General features: G+C 39.3%; 1 protein-coding gene across 2 annotated transcripts in view; it reads left to right on the top strand.

The window, feature by feature from the left end:
* Positions 1 to 18,848, top strand: part of GHSR (growth hormone secretagogue receptor) — a 44,475-nt gene extending 25,627 nt beyond the window's left edge. The window contains exons 3-4 of one of the 2 annotated variants that reach the window (XR_011199544.1): positions 13,264 to 13,906; positions 14,499 to 18,847. Coding sequence is in view for 1 of the 2 variants with exons in the window: in XM_069215406.1 (XP_069071507.1) it covers positions 13,264 to 13,568 (305 nt within the window). In the remaining variant the exon portion in view is untranslated. Of the gene's footprint in view, positions 1 to 13,263 lie in introns of both variants that reach the window. The other variant, XM_069215406.1, reaches the window with a different exon arrangement.
* Positions 18,849 to 19,715: the final 867 nt, after the last annotated feature.

The raw sequence follows: 19,715 nt of genomic DNA, 5'->3' as shown, positions 1-19,715 counted from the left end.
AAGCTACCAGAGGGTGGGCACAGGATAATTTGGATTGTGTGTGACTTACCCTGACTAGAGTGGGGGTCTTTGCTTGGACAGGGGGTAACCTGACTGCCAACCAAAGACCCCATTTCTAACATTTACCTTTAAAATAATTAAAAGAAAACTTAAAAATACATGTCTGACTTTTTAAATACAAGTCACCCTATCCTAAGAGCTGTTTAGGGCCTACTCTTACATATATAAAAAAGGAAGGTTTAGGCCTGGCAAAAGATTTATTTTGCCAGGTCGAAATGACCGTTTAAACTGCAAATAAAGGCTGCAATGGAAAGCCTGGGACATGTTTGAAAAGCTGTATATGTGGGTGGGCAATCAGTGCTGCAGACCTATTAGCAGCAAGTAATTTACTATCTGCTCTCAACTCGGTGGGATGAAACTCAATCTTAATTTACTGCTTGCTAAGCAAAAATGTTGCTTAGGAAATGGTGGACCAGAATATGAAGGAAACTTCTTAACAAATAATTGCTGGGGATGTTGATGCTGGAAAGTAGTAATTTACTAGGTCAGTGTTATGGCAGAGTGGAATTTGTTCTTGTGATAAGTTTAGTATGCTCTCTACTAATAAGAGCCAGAGCCACAATTCATTCCCAATTTGAGCAGTGATGTTAATATCTAGATACGATTACTCCTCATTAATACTAACCAAATAACTGTTTTTGGAGTAAATTGGGTGGAGTTCAATGAGTTAAAGTAATATGTATAGGTAGTTCTGTTAAATGTACGGTGTTGTGCTTTTTTTCTTGTTTTTACTTCTTTCCCCCCCCCTCGCCTGTGCATGTATGTGGCTCCACAATATTTTGACAACAATTGGGGGTGAAAATGTAATTTTATTTGTAATGTATTGATTTCTTTTTAATGTCAATATAGTATTATAACATCTCTTCATTCTGTTTGCCTTTTTTCCTAATAGAAATATAAAATAAATCATATTGACAATGTAAAATATTTACAATTTCCCCCAAGATGGCTCAGTGTTTGGCCTGGTTAAATTACAAATGATAAGCTAAGGCTACGCTTTTTTTTAAAATTGTATTTGGCTCTGAGGGCATCCATGTAACTAAGAGCAGTGAGAGAGCTCTTCACAGGTAAAATACAATCTGTCCTCTCGTCCAATAGCCTGGTAGCCTGAGTCCCCACAGTGCTGCATGTTAAGGTTTGAGGTCATACTATGCATAGGATGACTGTAAAAATTGGCTCCCACTGTCTGATTGCCTGGGGATTAACCCTTAAATATTCGGATGCGCTACTGTCTAACATCCAAGCAAAACAAACTATGTGGCCTTTATGACGAGCTGTTGAAAAAGCCTTTCATTCCTAGAACTGATTTGTGTTTGCCTTTAGCAAAATAGGTATGATGATTCGTTTTCTAGAACGACTTTGTCGCAGTGAATGACACACAGTGAATGGCACACACGCCGCTCTTTATCCATTTTTATGAATCATTTCAGAAATGTTCTCCATCAGTTTAATAGTTTATGCTGTCTTTGAGAGCAGTGCGGAGTAATAAAAGAAAGACTAATCGTAGATGGCCTGTCGAAGCATAATTTATGTATTTTTTATATACCTAGTGCCTCTTATACGTATACAGGAAGACACACTAGCATATCAATACAGAAGTGTATTTCGGATTGCAAAATTAAATAACACAGTGAAGCTAGTGGCTGCCTTGAATACGCAGAAGGAGAGAGGTGACGTGTGCTGGAGAGCCTAGGGAAATGGAATTTAGGTTTCAGGGGCTTTGAGTGACATAAATAAAACTGTACTGTACATTATATGAGGCTATGAATAAGTATAGTATGGGATACAGTCCACTTTATTAGCTAGACCCTCCCACACCCTTAGATTTTCAACACCTTTGTATTCCCTCCACTGAGGCCTCTATTTTGTCCTCAAACCTCAAGTACGTCTGCATTCTTAAAACCACCATTTATATTGGTACACACCCCTGCTCTATATGGAAAGAGCGGTTAATCACTTTTGCAAGGGATCTGCGTTTTTTATTTAAAGTGACCCTAGAATGTATTTTTGTGCATGAGGGCATGATGCACATGTAAAATAAAGTTTAAATGGGCAAGCAAAAATGTTCACTACTGTTGGACTTAGCACTCTCTCATCCTATCTGCTGAGCAAGTTTTGTTGGGTTTTAGGCCTCTGTGTGGTTTACCACTGCTAACCAGAGCTCAGGTGCTTGTCATAAATGTGGGCCTATTGAAACATGGAGAATGTTTCAATCATTTCTGGAAGAACACTGGATTTTGCCGTTCTATAACTTCTACAATGCTTAAAAGCATCAAAGCCCATTGGTATATGCAATCAAGATGTATAGGGCAGCAGCCTGGAAAACACGAAAATGCACAGGCACAACATACGAATATGAAGACATTATGAACATGATAATGTATATTTTAAAGACAGATGAGATCTATATCTACCCAATGAATGCAGGAAAGCCAAAACCTTGCGTGCAAAGTCGATAAAAAAGTGGAATGGAGAGGAAGGTGCCACTGGATATGCCCAGAATTAGGATGGATTCGAAATAATATGGTCACATTGCTATATGTTCTATCTTACTTTGTCAGGATTTCCCCAGCAAAATCATGTTTGTGTGAATGGAAAGGATGTATCAGATAGTGTTTTTAGTTCTGTAAATTTTAAGAATAGATGTCTCATTTTCCAATATTATTAGGCTGAATATGATGACAAAATATTAAATGCATTTAAAAAAAGATAATTATTGGCAAATTGTTTCTTTTTATATCTAGTACTAAAGTACTAACGTCTGCTGGGGTGTGCCCTCTGCTGCATTGTTCTTAGAAACTTGCATTATAACAAATGTTGTGACCTAAAGGCATGATGACGCTATTCTCAGTAATAGAGACACATAAGACGCTGGCTGTCATGCCAAGCCTGGGGATCCTCTAAGAGCAAGCATACCCCACTTATTGAGACACCAGTCTCTAGTACAAATGCAGCGATACACTGGGAACATATGAAAGTCCATTGATAATGATCTTCCCAGCTACACACAGGTGTAATCGCAGTGGAAACGCTGTGATGCACTGAAACACCAAGAGCTTGACCAGAAGTATATGCTGATGTACCAGGCAAAGCTGAAATTAACTCAGTATGAAGCGACACACGTTTTTATTCCTTCAGAAAAATGTCTGGGCCAGGTGCTGATATGGGCAATACAGGTGTAAGCCCTACAGGGTACTAGTTGTGGAAGATAGTATCCAGACAGTGAGTGATTTCTGAAAAGAACTCAAACCACAAACATATCCTGCAGTGAAATGATATCCCAAGAAACATGGCTGAGGTGTATCATATTCCGTTGATGATTGTACTCAGTGCTTAATTTGTAAATAAAGAGGTGCCGGTGCTCAAAGCCCTTCTCTTAAACACAACGCTGCTGTAATTAAATCTGCCAGCACTGAATACTGAGGCAGCGTAATCCTGAAGCCATCTCGGGCCTCTTCAATCCATTTATGGCCACCACTGCCCCTTCAGCTCATCCTGCAACTTTCTACTTTCTCCCTTTATGACGCTTTTTAGTTTTTCCTTCTTCCGTCTTTCCCATATGTGTCTTTTGCTCGCAGGAAATGCTTGAGGCATAGGAATAAGCCCCGGCCCTCACAAATAAGTGCTGGTGCTCAGCACTGGAAACAACAAGCTCAAATTAAGCACTGATTGTACTGAATTATTTCAAATGGTGTGTTTCTTTTAGAATCTTTGGGCCTCATTATGAGTGCCACACTCATGTTGACCTAGTGGGTGGACCTGGCAGGGGACCACCGCCCCCTCCGGGAACATAGTTCCCAATGGCATGATGGCAGTCAGAGATGTACTCAGCCAGAGCGGGCCTGAACTCAGCATCACCCCCCTGTGGCTTTGACGGTCCCATGTTGAGACCGCCGAGGTTGAAATGAGGCCCTTTGTCAGCAGTGAGAGGCGCGGGCAAAGGGCCCAATAGATGACCATTTGTTTTGTGACTCGCAATTTGCATTTTTTTGCGAATTGCGAGTCGCAAAACAAAATGTACAACAGTGTCTGAGACACTGTCAGCGATTTCAAATGGGTCGCAAAGGACCTGCCTCATCAATATTCATGAGGCAGATTGCAATTTGCAACCTACTTGTGAATAGCCACACTCACAGGGATGGTGGCCTGCTGGGGTTAGCAAATCTCCATGTCTGTGACTTTCTTTTAAACAAAGCATTGTTTTTTTGCTTACCTTAAAGGACAATGGATGCATTTTAAAAATAAAAATGAACTGTTTCAGTTTCATTTTTTCCGAATAGACAGTGGTCCATGGGGCCATTTCCTGCTCTGAAATTATGTTGGAGCCCCCATTCACAAAGTGGAAGGGGTCCCTTCCTGTTTGCGAATGTTTTTTTTTGCAGTCGCATTCACAGTCACAAAACAATCATACATGGACCTCCGAGTTGCTGTTAGCGAAGGTCGCCCTTGGAACTTCCCTTCCTAATAGCGAGTCGCAATCCCTATTTTGCGAGTTGGTAACAGGTTACCGAGTTGCGAAATAGGGATGGTACATGCTATAAGGCCATTTTGTAGTCGCAGGGCAAATTTCACAGTTTGTAACCACAAAATAGCATTGTACATCTGACCCATAGTTCTTTGTTGGCAGGCACAAATATTTTAATAATGCTTAAAGTCAAAAGAGGAGAGAAGGTAGATGACTGAGATGCATTAGGCATCCCCCTAAATCCTCAGAATGTTCGATGGACTTCTGTTGAACAGGTGGTTTTTAGCTCTAACACCAGTGTCTGTGCAAATTAAAGATTCAACTGTAATTAATCTGATACCCTCATGGCTAGTGCTGGTCTTCTAGGATTTTGGGTGCAGCACCCCATGAATTAATGGTTGTTAGCTACCATATGTAGCCACACCCTCTTGATGATAATGCTGCTTGTCAAGCTGCTGGACTGCTAACATGTTTTAGGAAGGTAAATGAGCTGTATCTATATATTGGAAGAGGCAATTTATTTTGACACCTAATATTTATCCTTGTTATACGTAACTATGTGTTAATTAAATGCACCCAGTTACCTAAGCCTAACTGTTTACAATATTTACTCATGCTGTAATTCATTTTAATTAATTCAAATAATTTGTTAAACTACCTCTTTATTTTTAATGTATTTAATTATGTAGTGAATAATGTCTAATCATTTCAATATAATAATTTCAACATAACTTTCCCAAATAATTAAATAATTTAAAATGAATTATATTTCATAACATAACCTAACATTTTAATTTAGTTAATTTTTCATTAATGTAAATAAAGAACCTAATCCTAATGTATAAATATTTATATTTTTATCATTAAGTTATTGTAGATGCTTAACACAAACCTTTTATTCTTGTTATTTATATTACAGTTTAGTTTACTTATTAACAAAACCATAATGATTAATATTATTTATTTCATTTGAAGTTTTACATTTTCAATTTATACCACTTTTATTCCATTAAATTACATTAAGGTAAAATTAAAATTAAATATATAACGAATTTATTTGGGGGACAATGAGTCCCCTCTTCTCTTTTTTTCTTACCTACTTTTATAATAATTGCAATTTTTTTTTAGAGACGATCCATTATACTTTGAGGTATTACTTACTTTTGGTAATGGAATGTTGTATGACATAGTAGCTTGTAATGTATTGGTCACTGCATGCAGCCACCACAAGATAGTGATCATACTGATGTAAATGGTATGTTCAGAACTCTTAAGTTTAGCTGGTGTTTTTACTGACTGGATTTTCAAAATATATTTAAAGTGATATTAGCTGAATGAATTATGAGATATTGGGGAGGTGTAGTACTAAAATTGTAACCATTTGATCAGTGCAGCCATGGGTGTTTTGTATTAACCAAAAAAACAACTTTAGTCTTCACTACTCTCTCTGTATGTTATTACACTCTACTCCACTATACACCACTCCATGTATTAACCATGTAGAGGGATTCCATATTGATAAATCCATTTTCACATTACTTCTGCCAGCTTTGCGTGATGCATGGAGGTAGTCACTGCTTGTAATCTTGCATGCGTGGCCTCTTACGTACTGTTGCTTGTTGTGGTCACTATTACCACAGTAATAATATTAGTAGATCAGTGTGAATTTCATTGAACATAAGTACTTCCTACAGCAGAAAAGGTTGAAGACCCCTGATTTAAATGTAGTGGATTGCGTTAGGATGTTGTTGATTGCCGTTCTGCACTTTGCACATAGGCATTTTTTTTAGAATATGTTTCGAATTTGGAGTTAATTTGCCTTTAAAATGTTCCAAATATTTCTTGTCCATAGTGATTCACTTGTAAGATTTTCTGTGTATATTTGTACCCTACACTTGACTTGGTGCCCCAGTTCCAATCCCTAGGTTAATGTTAGATTGACCTTATTCTTAGGTACACACATGTCATGATAGAGGCAGGTTCACGTATCCTTCTTGTGTTCAATGTCCAGGTTCTAGAAATGAAGTCTGTGTTTTTTAGACTGGTGTAACAGGCTTCTGTTGCAGGACCATCAATAATCACAGTGAACTAACGTCACAGCTGGAATGCTGAAGATATGCAAAACTTTCCAAATGCAGGATTGTCTGTTGTCACCGAACTACACCGCGTTTGTAGTTTTGAGTTGAGTAAGGTGTTGCAGTTTGTTTTAATCTTGCCATGATTTGGAGCAGGTATTAGAGGGCCCATTCCTTTATCTTATGAAATTGAATATAAGTATGCATTAGGGAACAAACAACACAAAGCAATGTATGACTTGGAAGGGTGAAATGTAGTTTGACAGCTAGCTATGAGGACCATATGGTCTCTTCTTTAAGTAGTATGCAGTACACAGATACAGATCTTCATTCTCTCTTCTTTACAAGGCGAGTGCTAGCCCTCTTATTCGAGCTGGTGGAGTCTGTATACAATTTGTTTTCCTTTCCTGCTAAAAAGGGCCATGTCTGTAATATTATGCAAGAAGACAACTGATACAAATATGCAATCCACTCACTCTTTCTTGCAGATAATTGCTGTAAGTGACAGCTGAGGGATTCATGTTTTTTAACAAATCTGAATATCATGGAGTACACTGTGAAATGTACAAGGTATGCCCCTTCCTCCCTCCCTATGAAGCATCCTGCTCAGTTGCACTATAAGTGACTGAGGGACAGACAAGGCCAATGACATATTTGTAAAATAAAAAATGCATAAATAAGTGTCTGGACCAAAGAGGCTATTGGGAGTCTGCTATCAGCACTATTGAGTGCTGGGGTTGCTAAGCCCCAAGGCTGCCTAGTTCAGATTCCAACTCATGACTATTTCTTTCACAACGGTAACGTATGTCTTTATATCTCAATCTTGCTGGGTCTTTTTCATCCATGCTGTCCGTTAAGGAGCTCTTGGGGAGCACACCTTAAGGACATTACATATCATGCTACAATGCAGAGATGTGGGTGACGATACAGAGCAGCAGGAAAACATACTCTAGAGAAGTGCAGTAAGTAAGTAAGGGGCAGGAACATGACCGAGAAGGCAAGTCAGCCTTAGCGTTTACAAACAGGGAAAAGAACCAAATAACCAGAGAAGCATAGTGGGTTACCACAATGGTTGTACAAAAGTAAGACTCAAAACCTTCACAGCAAAATGGAAACCCAAAGTGCAGATTATTCTAAGAGGACCCCACATAAAGGGAGCAGCAGGCGTGATTTTGTATATGGACTTTAGGTGAGAAACAAGGATTGTCCTTACAATTCACACAACAAGCCCTTGTGTGTCCTGTTTGAAAGACAGTGGAGATTCCTAAGAAAATATCAATAGCACACTGTCAATCTCAATGCACTGAATCCTACATGTAACACAAGACAGTCAAGGCTAAGAGGCAATGCCTGTAAAAAACGAAATGCACCTAAAATATTAGGTGAGCAGCAGAGAGAACATTGGCTTAAGTAAACAACACTACTGTAAACGGTAAGTTCCCACACTTGAAGTGTAATGTTAACGATAAAATTTTGAATAGGGAAGGAACAAGCTAAGGGGGTTATTCTAACTTTGGAGGAGGTGTTAATCCGTCCCAAAAGTGACAGAAAAGTGACGGATTTACCACCAGCCGTATTACGAGTCCATTATATCCTATGGAACTCGTAATACGGCTGGTGGTATATCCGTCACTTTACCGTCACTTTTGGGACGGATTAACACTCCTCCAAAGTTAGAATAACCTCCTAAGTCTCTTAAGTCCAATTCAGTGCACTTTAATCAGTAAGATGGTGATATGTTCCCATATTTAGGTGTGAGAGCTCAGCATAGAGTCAGCTTACAAATTGGCGCACTTAAATTTGAGGAAAAAGTAATATAATCCAAGGAGAAAGTTACAAGTTCAAAGGAAGTTGCTGCCAAGGTTCAGTAGAGTATCAGCCAACACGTGTTTTGCCCCACGTTGCGAATACGCCAGGGCTTTCTCAAGGCTTTAAAAAAGATTTGATGATATGAGACTCAAAGAAGAACTCTAAGGCAAGTAAGAGTGACACCCAGTAAGTGAATACCCTAAGTGCATAAAAAAGAAACATGCACTACATTTGTTGTGCTCCTATTTAAGAAGAAAAAGTGGAAGAAAAAAATGGAAGAAAAAAAGAGAACTACAGTTTTATGTGTCCCATCTATGAGAATCACCAGGAGAAAATATAAACACCCTTGTGTTTGTAAATGTAGAGAACATGCATTGTCTTAGCTATGTCCTCTATAAGAGAACGAGAAGGTAGAAAGAACAAAAGTAAAAATCCCCCCAGTTGGGGTCACTGAGAGGAGAAATTAACATCCTCAAAGCGCACAATATAGACAGACAACCATCCCACTGGTGGTTAAAGAAGAAATAGATAAAAGAAGGACTGTATCAAATATATGCTGGCACTCAGCAGTGAGGAGTAAGTAATCTATTATTATATCAAAAAGGTAATAGGTTAAAAGAGAAAAGAGAATAGCAATGCATCATTTGTAGCTTGCCCAAAAGTCAGTTACATACCATGATGAAATAAGAGCAGAATTTCTTCAGGCACAAATGCCACAGTGAGTATAACAGTGCTGTACGTGAAAATACATATTGTGTGCTAAGTAACAAATCCAAAAAACATAGTACTATCCAAATGACAATAAATAAATAAATGCCTATTGCAGTAATCAATAAATTCCCCATTCAGTTATGTACGACAAGAAAACAGTCCCGTCTGATGGGCAATATAATAAATGAAAATAATCAATATCTTAATCATGTGCGAGTTTGCCCCTGGTTATTTAAGTGAAACAAAAAGTTAAATGTATCAGATAATGAGAAATACTAACGGACGGTATCTGGTAATACTAAGAAGTGAAAACTCTGAAGGACCCCCTTGGGATGTATACGGAAAATGTTCAAGGGACAAATTCTAACCTGGTTCTAAGAAACGGGCAAAAGTTCAGAGGTCCGACGCGTCCATCGTCTAATGTTCGAGGACGCGCCGGTAAGCGCTCCCGTATTTGTAGGCGGTAGTCCTTCGTCTGATCAGGAAGTAACAACACAGACGAAGGACTATCGAAACCTGAGATAGGTAAGAGGCGTCGTCAAGAAAATCGGCGCCATCTTAGAAAATACTTTTTCAGACGAAATGCATGGGTGACATGGGCTAAATAGAAAAGGCAAAGAATAAAGCGGAGGAGAAAGAAAAAATAAAAATAAAAATCAAACATAAGTCACATAATTGGACATGGGAGAGAGAAATACTGACTACATAGTATACTGAATAAAGAGAAAGGAAGAGGAAACAAATACAGCATTAGAAAACAAGAGGCAAATGACTCAAGACATCGCGTTCTAAATAACAGAGCAAATGGGAAGCAGTTGTTATTATATCATTAACTGTCATGTCCCATATGGTAGGAAACATGAGTGGCATTTTACATAAAGAGACGAATAACACAATGTCACTTATTTACATTAACCAATAGTGCCACTCATGATCCTTATTTAAACCATTATGAACAGTGTCATAGTGAATAATCATCCGGCTTTCCTCTTGACGTAGGCGTAAAGATAAGTTGCCTCCCCTTGGGGATGTTGTGATGTGTCGAAGGCCACAAAAGGTAAAGTTACGTTCATAGGGATGACATTCATTGTAATGTTCCACAAGTGGTGCCTTGGCTTAAATTTTTTGAATATTACGAAAATGTTCTTGAATTCGAACTTTAAGAGGACGAATAGTACTTCCGATGTAAACTAATTGACAGGGACACCATAGTGCATAAACAATATTAATACTTTCACAGTTGATAAAGTCTTTAATCAGAAAGTCCTTGTCTTTAATGGTTACTTTGGTTGATTTGTTGAGACCAAATTTACAAATAGAACATTTGGTGCAGGTATAAAAGCCCTTAGGTTTGGGAAAGAGAGGATCAGAAGATTTTGCTTTGAAGAACGAGGGACAAAGTTTGTCCCAGAGATTGGGAGCTCGACGAAAGCCAATTTGTGGGTGATCAGAGATGAATTTGTTAATAGAGGGATTGTTTTGTAATAGGTACCAATGTTTCTGAAGATGTTTCCTGAAGGAATTCGTCGAGCTCCTAATCTCAGGGACAAACTTTGTCCCTCGTTCTTCAAAGCAAAATCTTCTGATCCTCTCTTTCCCAAACCTAAGGGCTTTTATACCTGCACCAAATGTTCTATTTGTAAATTTGGTCTCAACAAATCAACCAAAGTAACCATTAAAGACAAGGACTTTCTGATTAAAGACTTTATCAACTGTGAAAGTATTAATATTGTTTATGCACTATGGTGTCCCTGTCAATTAGTTTACATCAGAAGTACTATTCGTTCTCTTAAAGTTCGAATTCAAGAACATTTTCGTAATGTTCAAAAAATGGAAGCCAAGGCACCGCTTGTGGAACATTACAATGAATGTCATCCCTATGAACGTAACTTTACCTTTTGTGGCCTTCAACGCATCACAACATCCCCAAGGGGGGGCAACTTATCTTTACGCCTACGTCAAGAGGAAAGCCGGATGATTATTCACTATGACACTGTTAATAATGGTTTAAATAAGGATCATGAGTGGCACTATTGGTTAATGTAAATAAGTGACATTGTGTTATTCGTCTCTTTATGTAAAATGCCACTCATGTTTCCTAACATATGGGACATGACAGTTAATGTGACAGCACAATATGTTGATATAATAACAACTGCTTCCCATTTGCTCTGTTATTTAGAACGCAATGTCTTGAGTCATTTGCCACTTGTTTTCTAATGCTGTATTTGTTTCCTCTTCGTTTCTCTTTATTCAGTATACTATGTAGTCAGTATTTCTCTCTCCCATGTCCAATTATGTGACTTATGTTTGATATTTATTTATATTTTTTCTTTCTCCTCCGCTTTATTCTTTGCCTTTTCTATTTAGCCCATGTCACCCCTGCATTTCGTCTAAAAAATTATTTTCTAAGATGGCGCTGATTTTCTTGACGACACCTCTTACCTATCTCAGTTTTCGATAGTCCTTCGTCTGTGTTGTTACTTCCTGATCAGACGAAGGACTACCGTCTACAAATACAGGAGCGCTTACCGGCGCGTCCTCGAACATTAGACGAATCCACTGAATTGGACTTAAGAGACTTTTATCGTTAACATTACACTTCAAGTGTGGGAACTTACCGTTTACAGTAGTGTTGTTTACCAAGGGAGGATTTGGGTCCATGTCCTCCGGTTTAAGCTCCCACAGCACAGAATAAAGGCATTTCATACAGGAAGTTATCTTGTTTGGACCCTCCTGTCTTTTTGGAGCCTTAAGTAAACGAGCATGGAGAAGAAACTGAAATGTAAGCTTCAGACTAGAAAGGATGAGGGAAAAACCAGAGACTGAATAGAGCAGCGCAAGAACTAGCACCTTAAAAACTGCAGCAAACATAGAAAAGCAAGGCATTAATGTAGAACTGGAAAATGGACAAGGCAGGACAAGCACAAAGATATTATGATCTGTAACAAGTGAGGCAAAGCAAACATGAAGACTAAAATATTAAATACATCAGAACAAGCACAAGCAGACATGACTTTGCAACAATCAAAGGACTGGGACTCCAATGTAAATTGGAAACGACAAAAGGGGAAATACAGGAAATGGACAGACTAAAATAAGGAGAAAACAATGAGCCTGTGTAACAAGTATAGGAGTTGAAGGCAGAAACAAAAAGAATAAGCAAAGGGGCACCGAATCAGCTACAATTGTACAAGACTGGAAGCAAAGGGGAATGGTAGCAGGAACATAAGGAATGAACTAGGAGTGAATTAAAGAGGGAGCAGCCCCAGAGCTACCCATGACTGGAGGCTGGAAGCAGAAAAGAGATGAGAAAAATGAAAAGCAGTGCTGAGGGAAATATGCAGCAAACTGTGCTAGAAGAGGACACAAACTGACCAAAGCAAGGCAGAAAATGTTCATCATCTTCGCTACAAGCATTCATAGAGAGGTTTCAAACATTAGTGCATGAACCAGGAGCTTTAGACAATGGCAGCCGCTAATAGCAGTCCAGGCAGCAGCAAGCCCAAGGCGGTGTCATGTTATTCGTCTGAACAAGACAAGCCATAGATGTGTGTAATCGCCTTCTCTTCTGGGTCCTGGAAGAGAGAATCCAGTGCTGAGGAACGGAAAGACTAGTAATATAGAAAATATTTCACAGTGGTTGCTGGGGGTTGATGAATACGTGGGCAGTGTATTTTGGGATGTCTAGTCTATTGAAGCAAATTTGTATTTTCCAGTGAGTCCAGGATTTAAATACAAAGCATACAGAAATCATATGAGGATTTGGCGGAGTTCTGATTTTTAAGGTTCATTCACACCTTGTGCCATGCTCCCCCAGGGTCAGAGAGGCTGAATAATGGCATTACATCCAGTTGTCACAATTGTACTCTCTTTCTCTTTCTCCTTTATCCCTTTTCTTTATCCCTCTATCTTGTTTGGAAAGTAAAAAATGAGTCCCCATTCCCCAAAAATGAGTGCCGGTGCCCACTACTTGCAAACACTGGTACAAATTAAGCTCTGAACATAGCTGTTTTTGACAACCAGCAAAAACACATGTATAATCTGTGTAATATATATAAAGTGATACCACCAGGAAAAAGAAGCCAACTAGTTTATAATTTCCTAGTCTATGACTAACTCTTCTGTCCTTCTCTTTTCCAGTTGTGGTCGTGTTCGCCTTCATTCTCTGCTGGTTACCATTCCACGTTGGACGATACTTATTTTCTAAATCCTTTGAAGCTGGATCCTGGGAGATATCGGTCATCAGTCAATACTGTAATTTGGTTTCTTTCGTTCTTTTCTACCTTAGTGCTGCTATCAACCCCATCCTGTACAATATTATGTCCAAAAAGTACAGAATAGCCGCATGCAGGCTGTTTGGACTCAAAGCAGCCGCCCGTAAAGCGCCCTACACTACCAAAGATGGAAGTTCTCCTGTGTGGACAGAGTCCAGCGTCAGTACATGACAAAGGGAATTACAAGGATAAAGCAAAGGCCTACAATTGGCAGCCAAGGCATTGAATCAAGCCATACAGCAGCATAGTGAGAATCACACACAGACTTTCACACAGACGAGGGGACGGCTGAATCCAGTCCATGGGATGTCATCAGCTTCGCAAAATAAGGAGTGTGCTAACTAAAGACAACGCGTGCTGTAGGAGCCAACACACAATTTGCTCCTGCACTGTTATTTTGTGTTGTAAAGTGAGTTTTCCCAAGTATTCAGTACAGAACTGGTGGGTTTATACTCTGACATTGATGCTACTGCAATCTGAACAATCATTACTTTCAACTTGCCACAAGAGTCTGCATGACACTTGCTAAGGAGGGAGCAGCAGGTATAATTTGATAAGTTAAAATGTGTGGGTGCGCATGTCAGCTGGGGCGCGTTGGGTTTTGCCTACAGGGACAATATATAGGACAGAGCAGGGACATGAATCTGAAACAAACTGTGATTGCAGAGAGGATGGAAGAACAAGTAGTTGTGTTCGATGAACTTCGAGACTGATACATCTTTGAAGTTGCACTCATTCTTATCGTTGTTACAAATGGATAGCTGCCAATAACTTCACAGGACTCAAAGGAGATTGTTTCGAGCTATTTGAACATGGCACTTGTTTCATTGGGAACTATGAGTCTCCAAGGGTTTATTATTATTATTATTATTATTGCTATTATTAGTGTAACTAGCACTGCCAATCACAATAGTAATACTAATAATACAATTAAGACCTAACATTAATAATAATATTATTAATAAGAAGAAGAAGGGGGAGGAACCATGGTCTACAACATTTAGACAGGCTGTAGTTTGTGGGTTTAAATACCAAGCGAATGGAGTGAACAGATTTCCCACACTTGTCACGTGTCACAACTTTCATAATGGTAGTGTCTAGAATGATATTTCCTTTGAATGTTTGATTATGCAAGGTTACTCATGAGGAACCCCAATTCCTAGGCAGACGTTCAATGAACAATGGGCACCAACATGCTTAAATAGGCGCACATGGTGTGGCATGTCTTTGTGTGGTCAATAGGGGACACCTGTCTCATTGGCAGAGTTTGGGAGAAGGAGGGCAGTAGGAGGAACCCTGAGACCCACAGAAATGCCTACAAAGCACTTAAATGTCAGGGGTCAGAGTTACTAGGGGTATTAGGATTTTTTGTGTAAAACATGAGCCTGCAAGTTAGACAAGCATTTGCAATGCAACGGGTCTCGCGTTTGCTCATGTTAGAGCTGATAGCGTTGTAAACTCCTAACCCGACTTTTCACCTATCGGCAAAAGTGCATTTATGTACGTAACTTGAAAAAGTGCAATTAACTATGTAAAGCGCTCGACTTCTGCCAAACAAAATTGCGCTAGTAAATTAGAGAAAAAGTAGTCCACGAGCCGGACAGAAAACAGCGAGCCTCGCATGTTTTCTGTACTTCGTCGATGCGCTCGAGGAGGGCTAGCCACCGGAAAAGGCATGACGTATGCATGCCTTCGACTAATGAAAGCAAGCAGATTTTATTAGGCAAGCCCACGAACCAATGAAAAACACTGACGTGACGTCGACTGGGATCCGAGCCCTTTTCCAAACCCTAAAGCGTCTTGCTGCGATACGCATGCGCGAGCGTATGCAACGCAGGCTCGACCCTAAAAAAGGGAACATTTGGAGTATTCATGCATCGTTTTTGCACTAGCATAACTTGTGCCACACACGCATGCAACTTATGCTATGTCAAACATGCAAGCGATATATGAGATCTGCAGAAGGGCATTCGTAAGAGTCAACTTGGCGCACATGCATGTGGATAAATAAACACCCATTCTGGCTTGTCCTGCACCTCTGCTATTTATCACCTGCTGAGGTGAATGATGTCACAATAGGCCTCAAAAGCCAGACATCATCAAATAAAGGAACATTATGGGATGCCTATTATTGGTGAATGTTAGTGATGCATGACTAGGTAAAGAGATATATTTTCCCTACATGGGACAATCTCTTTAACACTCTTCTCTCATCACATGGGAAAGGTGACGGTAGAGATTACACATGAAGTAAGTCAGTTAGAGGGAGCAGCTACAAATCCGGAGCCATTCTGATCAATGTTGATGTCAAACTACAGAAAACATTGCGTTGCTCTATGTCATCAACGTAAACATATAATCAGTACTCTAAACTCCACATCTGCTTACCTAGACATTACTTGTAATGTAGTAATGTAGTTATGTTGATGTAGTGCCTGAAATATTTCTGCCATTAAATATATTGCATTCCATGTGATGGAGGTTTATTATAACTCTCATGGTGTTATTCTCAGACCTCTGGTCTCAAGGTCCATTGACAGGGGGAAGATAAGGTGTGCTGAGCAGGGAGTATTTGTATAACCTCACAGCCATTTAAAATGACTTTCGATGTGCACTGATGTGTTGTTACAGTGTGACCGCTACCTTTTCTTTTCACTGCTGCCACTGGCATTTTTTACCAGCACAAATATAAAAAAACATTAATTGGGATATTGTACATCCAGGGCAGGACTTGCCATCTTTCCACTCTGGCATTTCCACGGTAGGATGCTGGCTCTGAGACTGCGTTCAAAGCAGGGTGGGATGCTCTGAAGGGACCATGAAAGTCCCCATGGCCCCAAACTAGTAGTTACAACAAAGAGACTTTTGATGGATGAGGAGGCAGTTTGCAAAGTGTACCAAATTCATTAAAATATACAACTTTCTTTGATACTCACTATTGTGTGAAGTCAGGTGGGCAGGTGTTGCCAAAAGACACATGACAGAGACACCTGGGAAAAGACAGACTGAGTAGTAGTTAAGCGAGACAGTTGATGCAATAAAGAAACAGAACTATGGAATCTCAGGTGTAAATTGACAGCAGGTGGTAAAACCACCAGAAAGTCTTGGTTGGCCGAAGAGATGTAGTCAGTTTAAGATGGGTTAGTGACCCAATAAATGTTTGATTATGAGTTAAACATCTCTTTGAAGAGGTTGGTTTTCACATCGTTTATGAATGTTGGTAAAGTGGACAATGATGCCAGTCAATGAGCTCCAAAGTTTATATCCTTGGATTCTACTGTTTTTTCTGCCAAGTTCTTTTCTCTCCTATTTTCAGGAGCGGATTTGCATTGCTAGATCAGAGGTACTGGCAAAGAGCATCATGTGGTCAGGGATCAAATGTATTTAGGACCTTCTCCCTAGGATGTGAATAGACTGAATTGTTTTGTACCATTCAACCATGTACTCTGCTCCCTTACACAGGAACGAATATACACAATTGAAAAAAAGCTTGATGTCTAAGAGTGATTTCCCTAATTTAAAAGCTAACTGGACTAAAGATGTCCTTAATTGCACATCTTATCAAGCTGCACCTTCATGAGTAATCCCACAGTCACATACTTCTGCAAGGAAAAGAGGGAAATGGTTTATGTAATTAGTGAACATAGGCTAAAGTGTAATTTAATATGACTTGGAAACCTGCATCTTGGTGTAAAAATATGTCTAACAATTTTAATACAGTCCAATGGTGACATCACAAGTCTTCAGCAATAATAAACTGACATAGCTACTCTACTGTAATAATTGATTACAGTTGAGCTATGACATCACATAGAAGTGTCATCAATCAGTGTTAAAGATAGGCCATTGACCAGAATTATTACCAACATTTAAAATAAAAAACAAATAAAACCAAGTACCAGTTTTTTAGCTCTTCTGATCTTTTGCCATGAACTGAACAGTCATTAGCAGAAAGGACACGTCATGGCATTATGCTCATTGTTTTCAAGGGTATCATTCATTGCATGAAAACATACATCTCTCTGCATGTTTTCACATTTTAAAAATTGCATCCTTTTTTAAAGTCACTTAAATGAAACAATTACAATATGTTTTGCAACAACATTAAATGTGCACTACCGATTTCACATTTAATCAATATATCTTCAGCCATACTCCTTAAAAAAAAAGAGCAAAATACAATGATGTAAGGTTTGGTTGGAGTAGAGAAAAAGATGTGACCAAATATCACGAGGAATAAAGTTCCTTCTGCCATAGGTTAGGAAGTTGTTGTTTTCACCTTAGAGTTCCGTGACCTTATAAAGCAACTCGTTGAAGATAGCAGTATCTTGCACAGCAGAGGGTACTTTATCTCACATATAGCAATCTACTTCTTAGAAGACAAATGCAGCTTAAAAAAGATACTGCCTAAAAATAAATAAATCTGTTCCACTGTAGGAATGGAAGGATGCCCAGAGATGCTTAATGATAAGCCATAGGCAATGTTCAGGGGTGTAGTGCAAAATGAAGGGCAGCCCCACTGCAGAATGTGATGCGCAGCCCCTCAGTCTCCCATATCTCACAGATATTCATTGAACGTGGGCTGAATGGGGGGGGGGCTGAAGGTTTGGGGCCCCCATGAATGGATGGGGCCACCTTGCACCGCAGGGGCTTTGTTTACGACCCTGGAAATGTTATTTTGTGCTTAAGCTAAATGTGTTTAGTTTATGAGCCATACCATTTTAAGCATCCCTGGAAACCATAATGATTAGGGACACGTGCGCCATTGTTTTAGATGCTTACCCATTATATGCAGAACGCTCGTGCTGCTGCTTCTAGGAAGTTTTTCAGCCAATTGCATTTTGTTTGCCCGCACAGCCTGAGTGTCATTCAAAAGTGCACCAATTACATTCAGTCTAGGCCTGTAATATATTTCCATACAATACACGTAGATTTCTCTGCTGTAATTTCTCCTTTCAGTGCCCCTCTGCTCCAATCTGAATTATCACTCTTTACCAGACCTATGTCTGACGTCATTACACAAAGGATCCTTTCGCTGCAATTATGGGTAGCAATTGTTGCATCTCGAGTGGAAACACCACTTCTTTCGTGCATGTTTCACAAACTGAACACTCTAACGGTGACAATGTTGCTTAGAATTTCGTTTTTTTCTGCACATTGTATTTTATACAATTACAAGCCAGAATACAATAGAAAAATGCAGCATAATAAGGGAATAAACAAAGGCCCTGTTGTCCACTTTCTGCCGAAACACTGTCAACGAATGTAAAGATGTCCTCGTGGACCTGAGGAAAAAGGATGGTGGGAAAATGTTTTAAATGTCAAAGTATATTTAAGTATTTATGTACATGTATGTATTTATAGCAACACTGTAAACATTTTCCTATTTAACTACTGTCCTTTTACGTGTGAAAAAGAAAATAAATGGCACCATGCAAAGGTTTACATTTAAGATGTATTCAGATTGAATATTTAGAACTTGAATGTTCATGTCGTTTTTGTCAACGTTGCACAAGTTCGTGTCACTTTTGTAGTTCGTGCATGCTATGTGTAGGTCGAATGGGTCGTGGAAGACTGTTGAGCTGTCTTAAGTGGTATTTGAAAAAAATGTATTATATTTAAAATATATAACAGTGGGGCGTTATTATTTCTTAACAGTACACTCCTCATACCTGCTGTATGGAAACGTGAAATGCAGTTTTGTCTACAGCAGTGGTTCTCAACCTGCTGTCCAGGGACCCCTGGGGGTCTACGAAGCCTCCTCATGGGATGGGTCGGTGACTGTTTGCTGCTTAGAAAATTAACTGATATTAACAGATTAATAAAGTTTATGTAAATAAAGTGCTTAAAAATACCACTCAAAATTTTTAAACATACTGTAAATGTCAGGAAATTTGAAAATGGAGGCTAACAATTGAATTAGCATCCCTCGGATTGGTTTGTGGGAGCAGGTCAGGTGCGTCAAACAGAATACAGTACGGAGGATGTGTGGCTTCAAATGAATTTAGAAAAGCTGCAACCTTCCTATTAAAATTAATTTGTGTATGTGTTTGACGGAATGATTGTTTCTGTATTTTTGTGTATTGTTTTGTGGTTCAAATCATCAACATTGTGTAGACCTGGGTCCCCGGCTTCCAGTTAAGACTCATTGGGGGGTCCCTGGGTTCAGTAATGATAAAGTTGGGGTCCAGAGAAGTCAAAAGGTTGGGCAGCTCTGGTCTACAGCACATTGCTAATGTGTAGCATCTCTTCCTTTATTTAGCTGTGGGGACTAGAGGGTGTGGTCTGCTTTTTTGCAGCTGCTCCTTTTCACTGTTT

Source organism: Pleurodeles waltl, chromosome 11 (assembly GCF_031143425.1).
Source record: "Pleurodeles waltl isolate 20211129_DDA chromosome 11, aPleWal1.hap1.20221129, whole genome shotgun sequence".
NCBI lineage: Eukaryota > Metazoa > Chordata > Amphibia > Caudata > Salamandridae > Pleurodeles > Pleurodeles waltl.
This window is presented reverse-complemented; position numbering and strand designations above follow the sequence as displayed.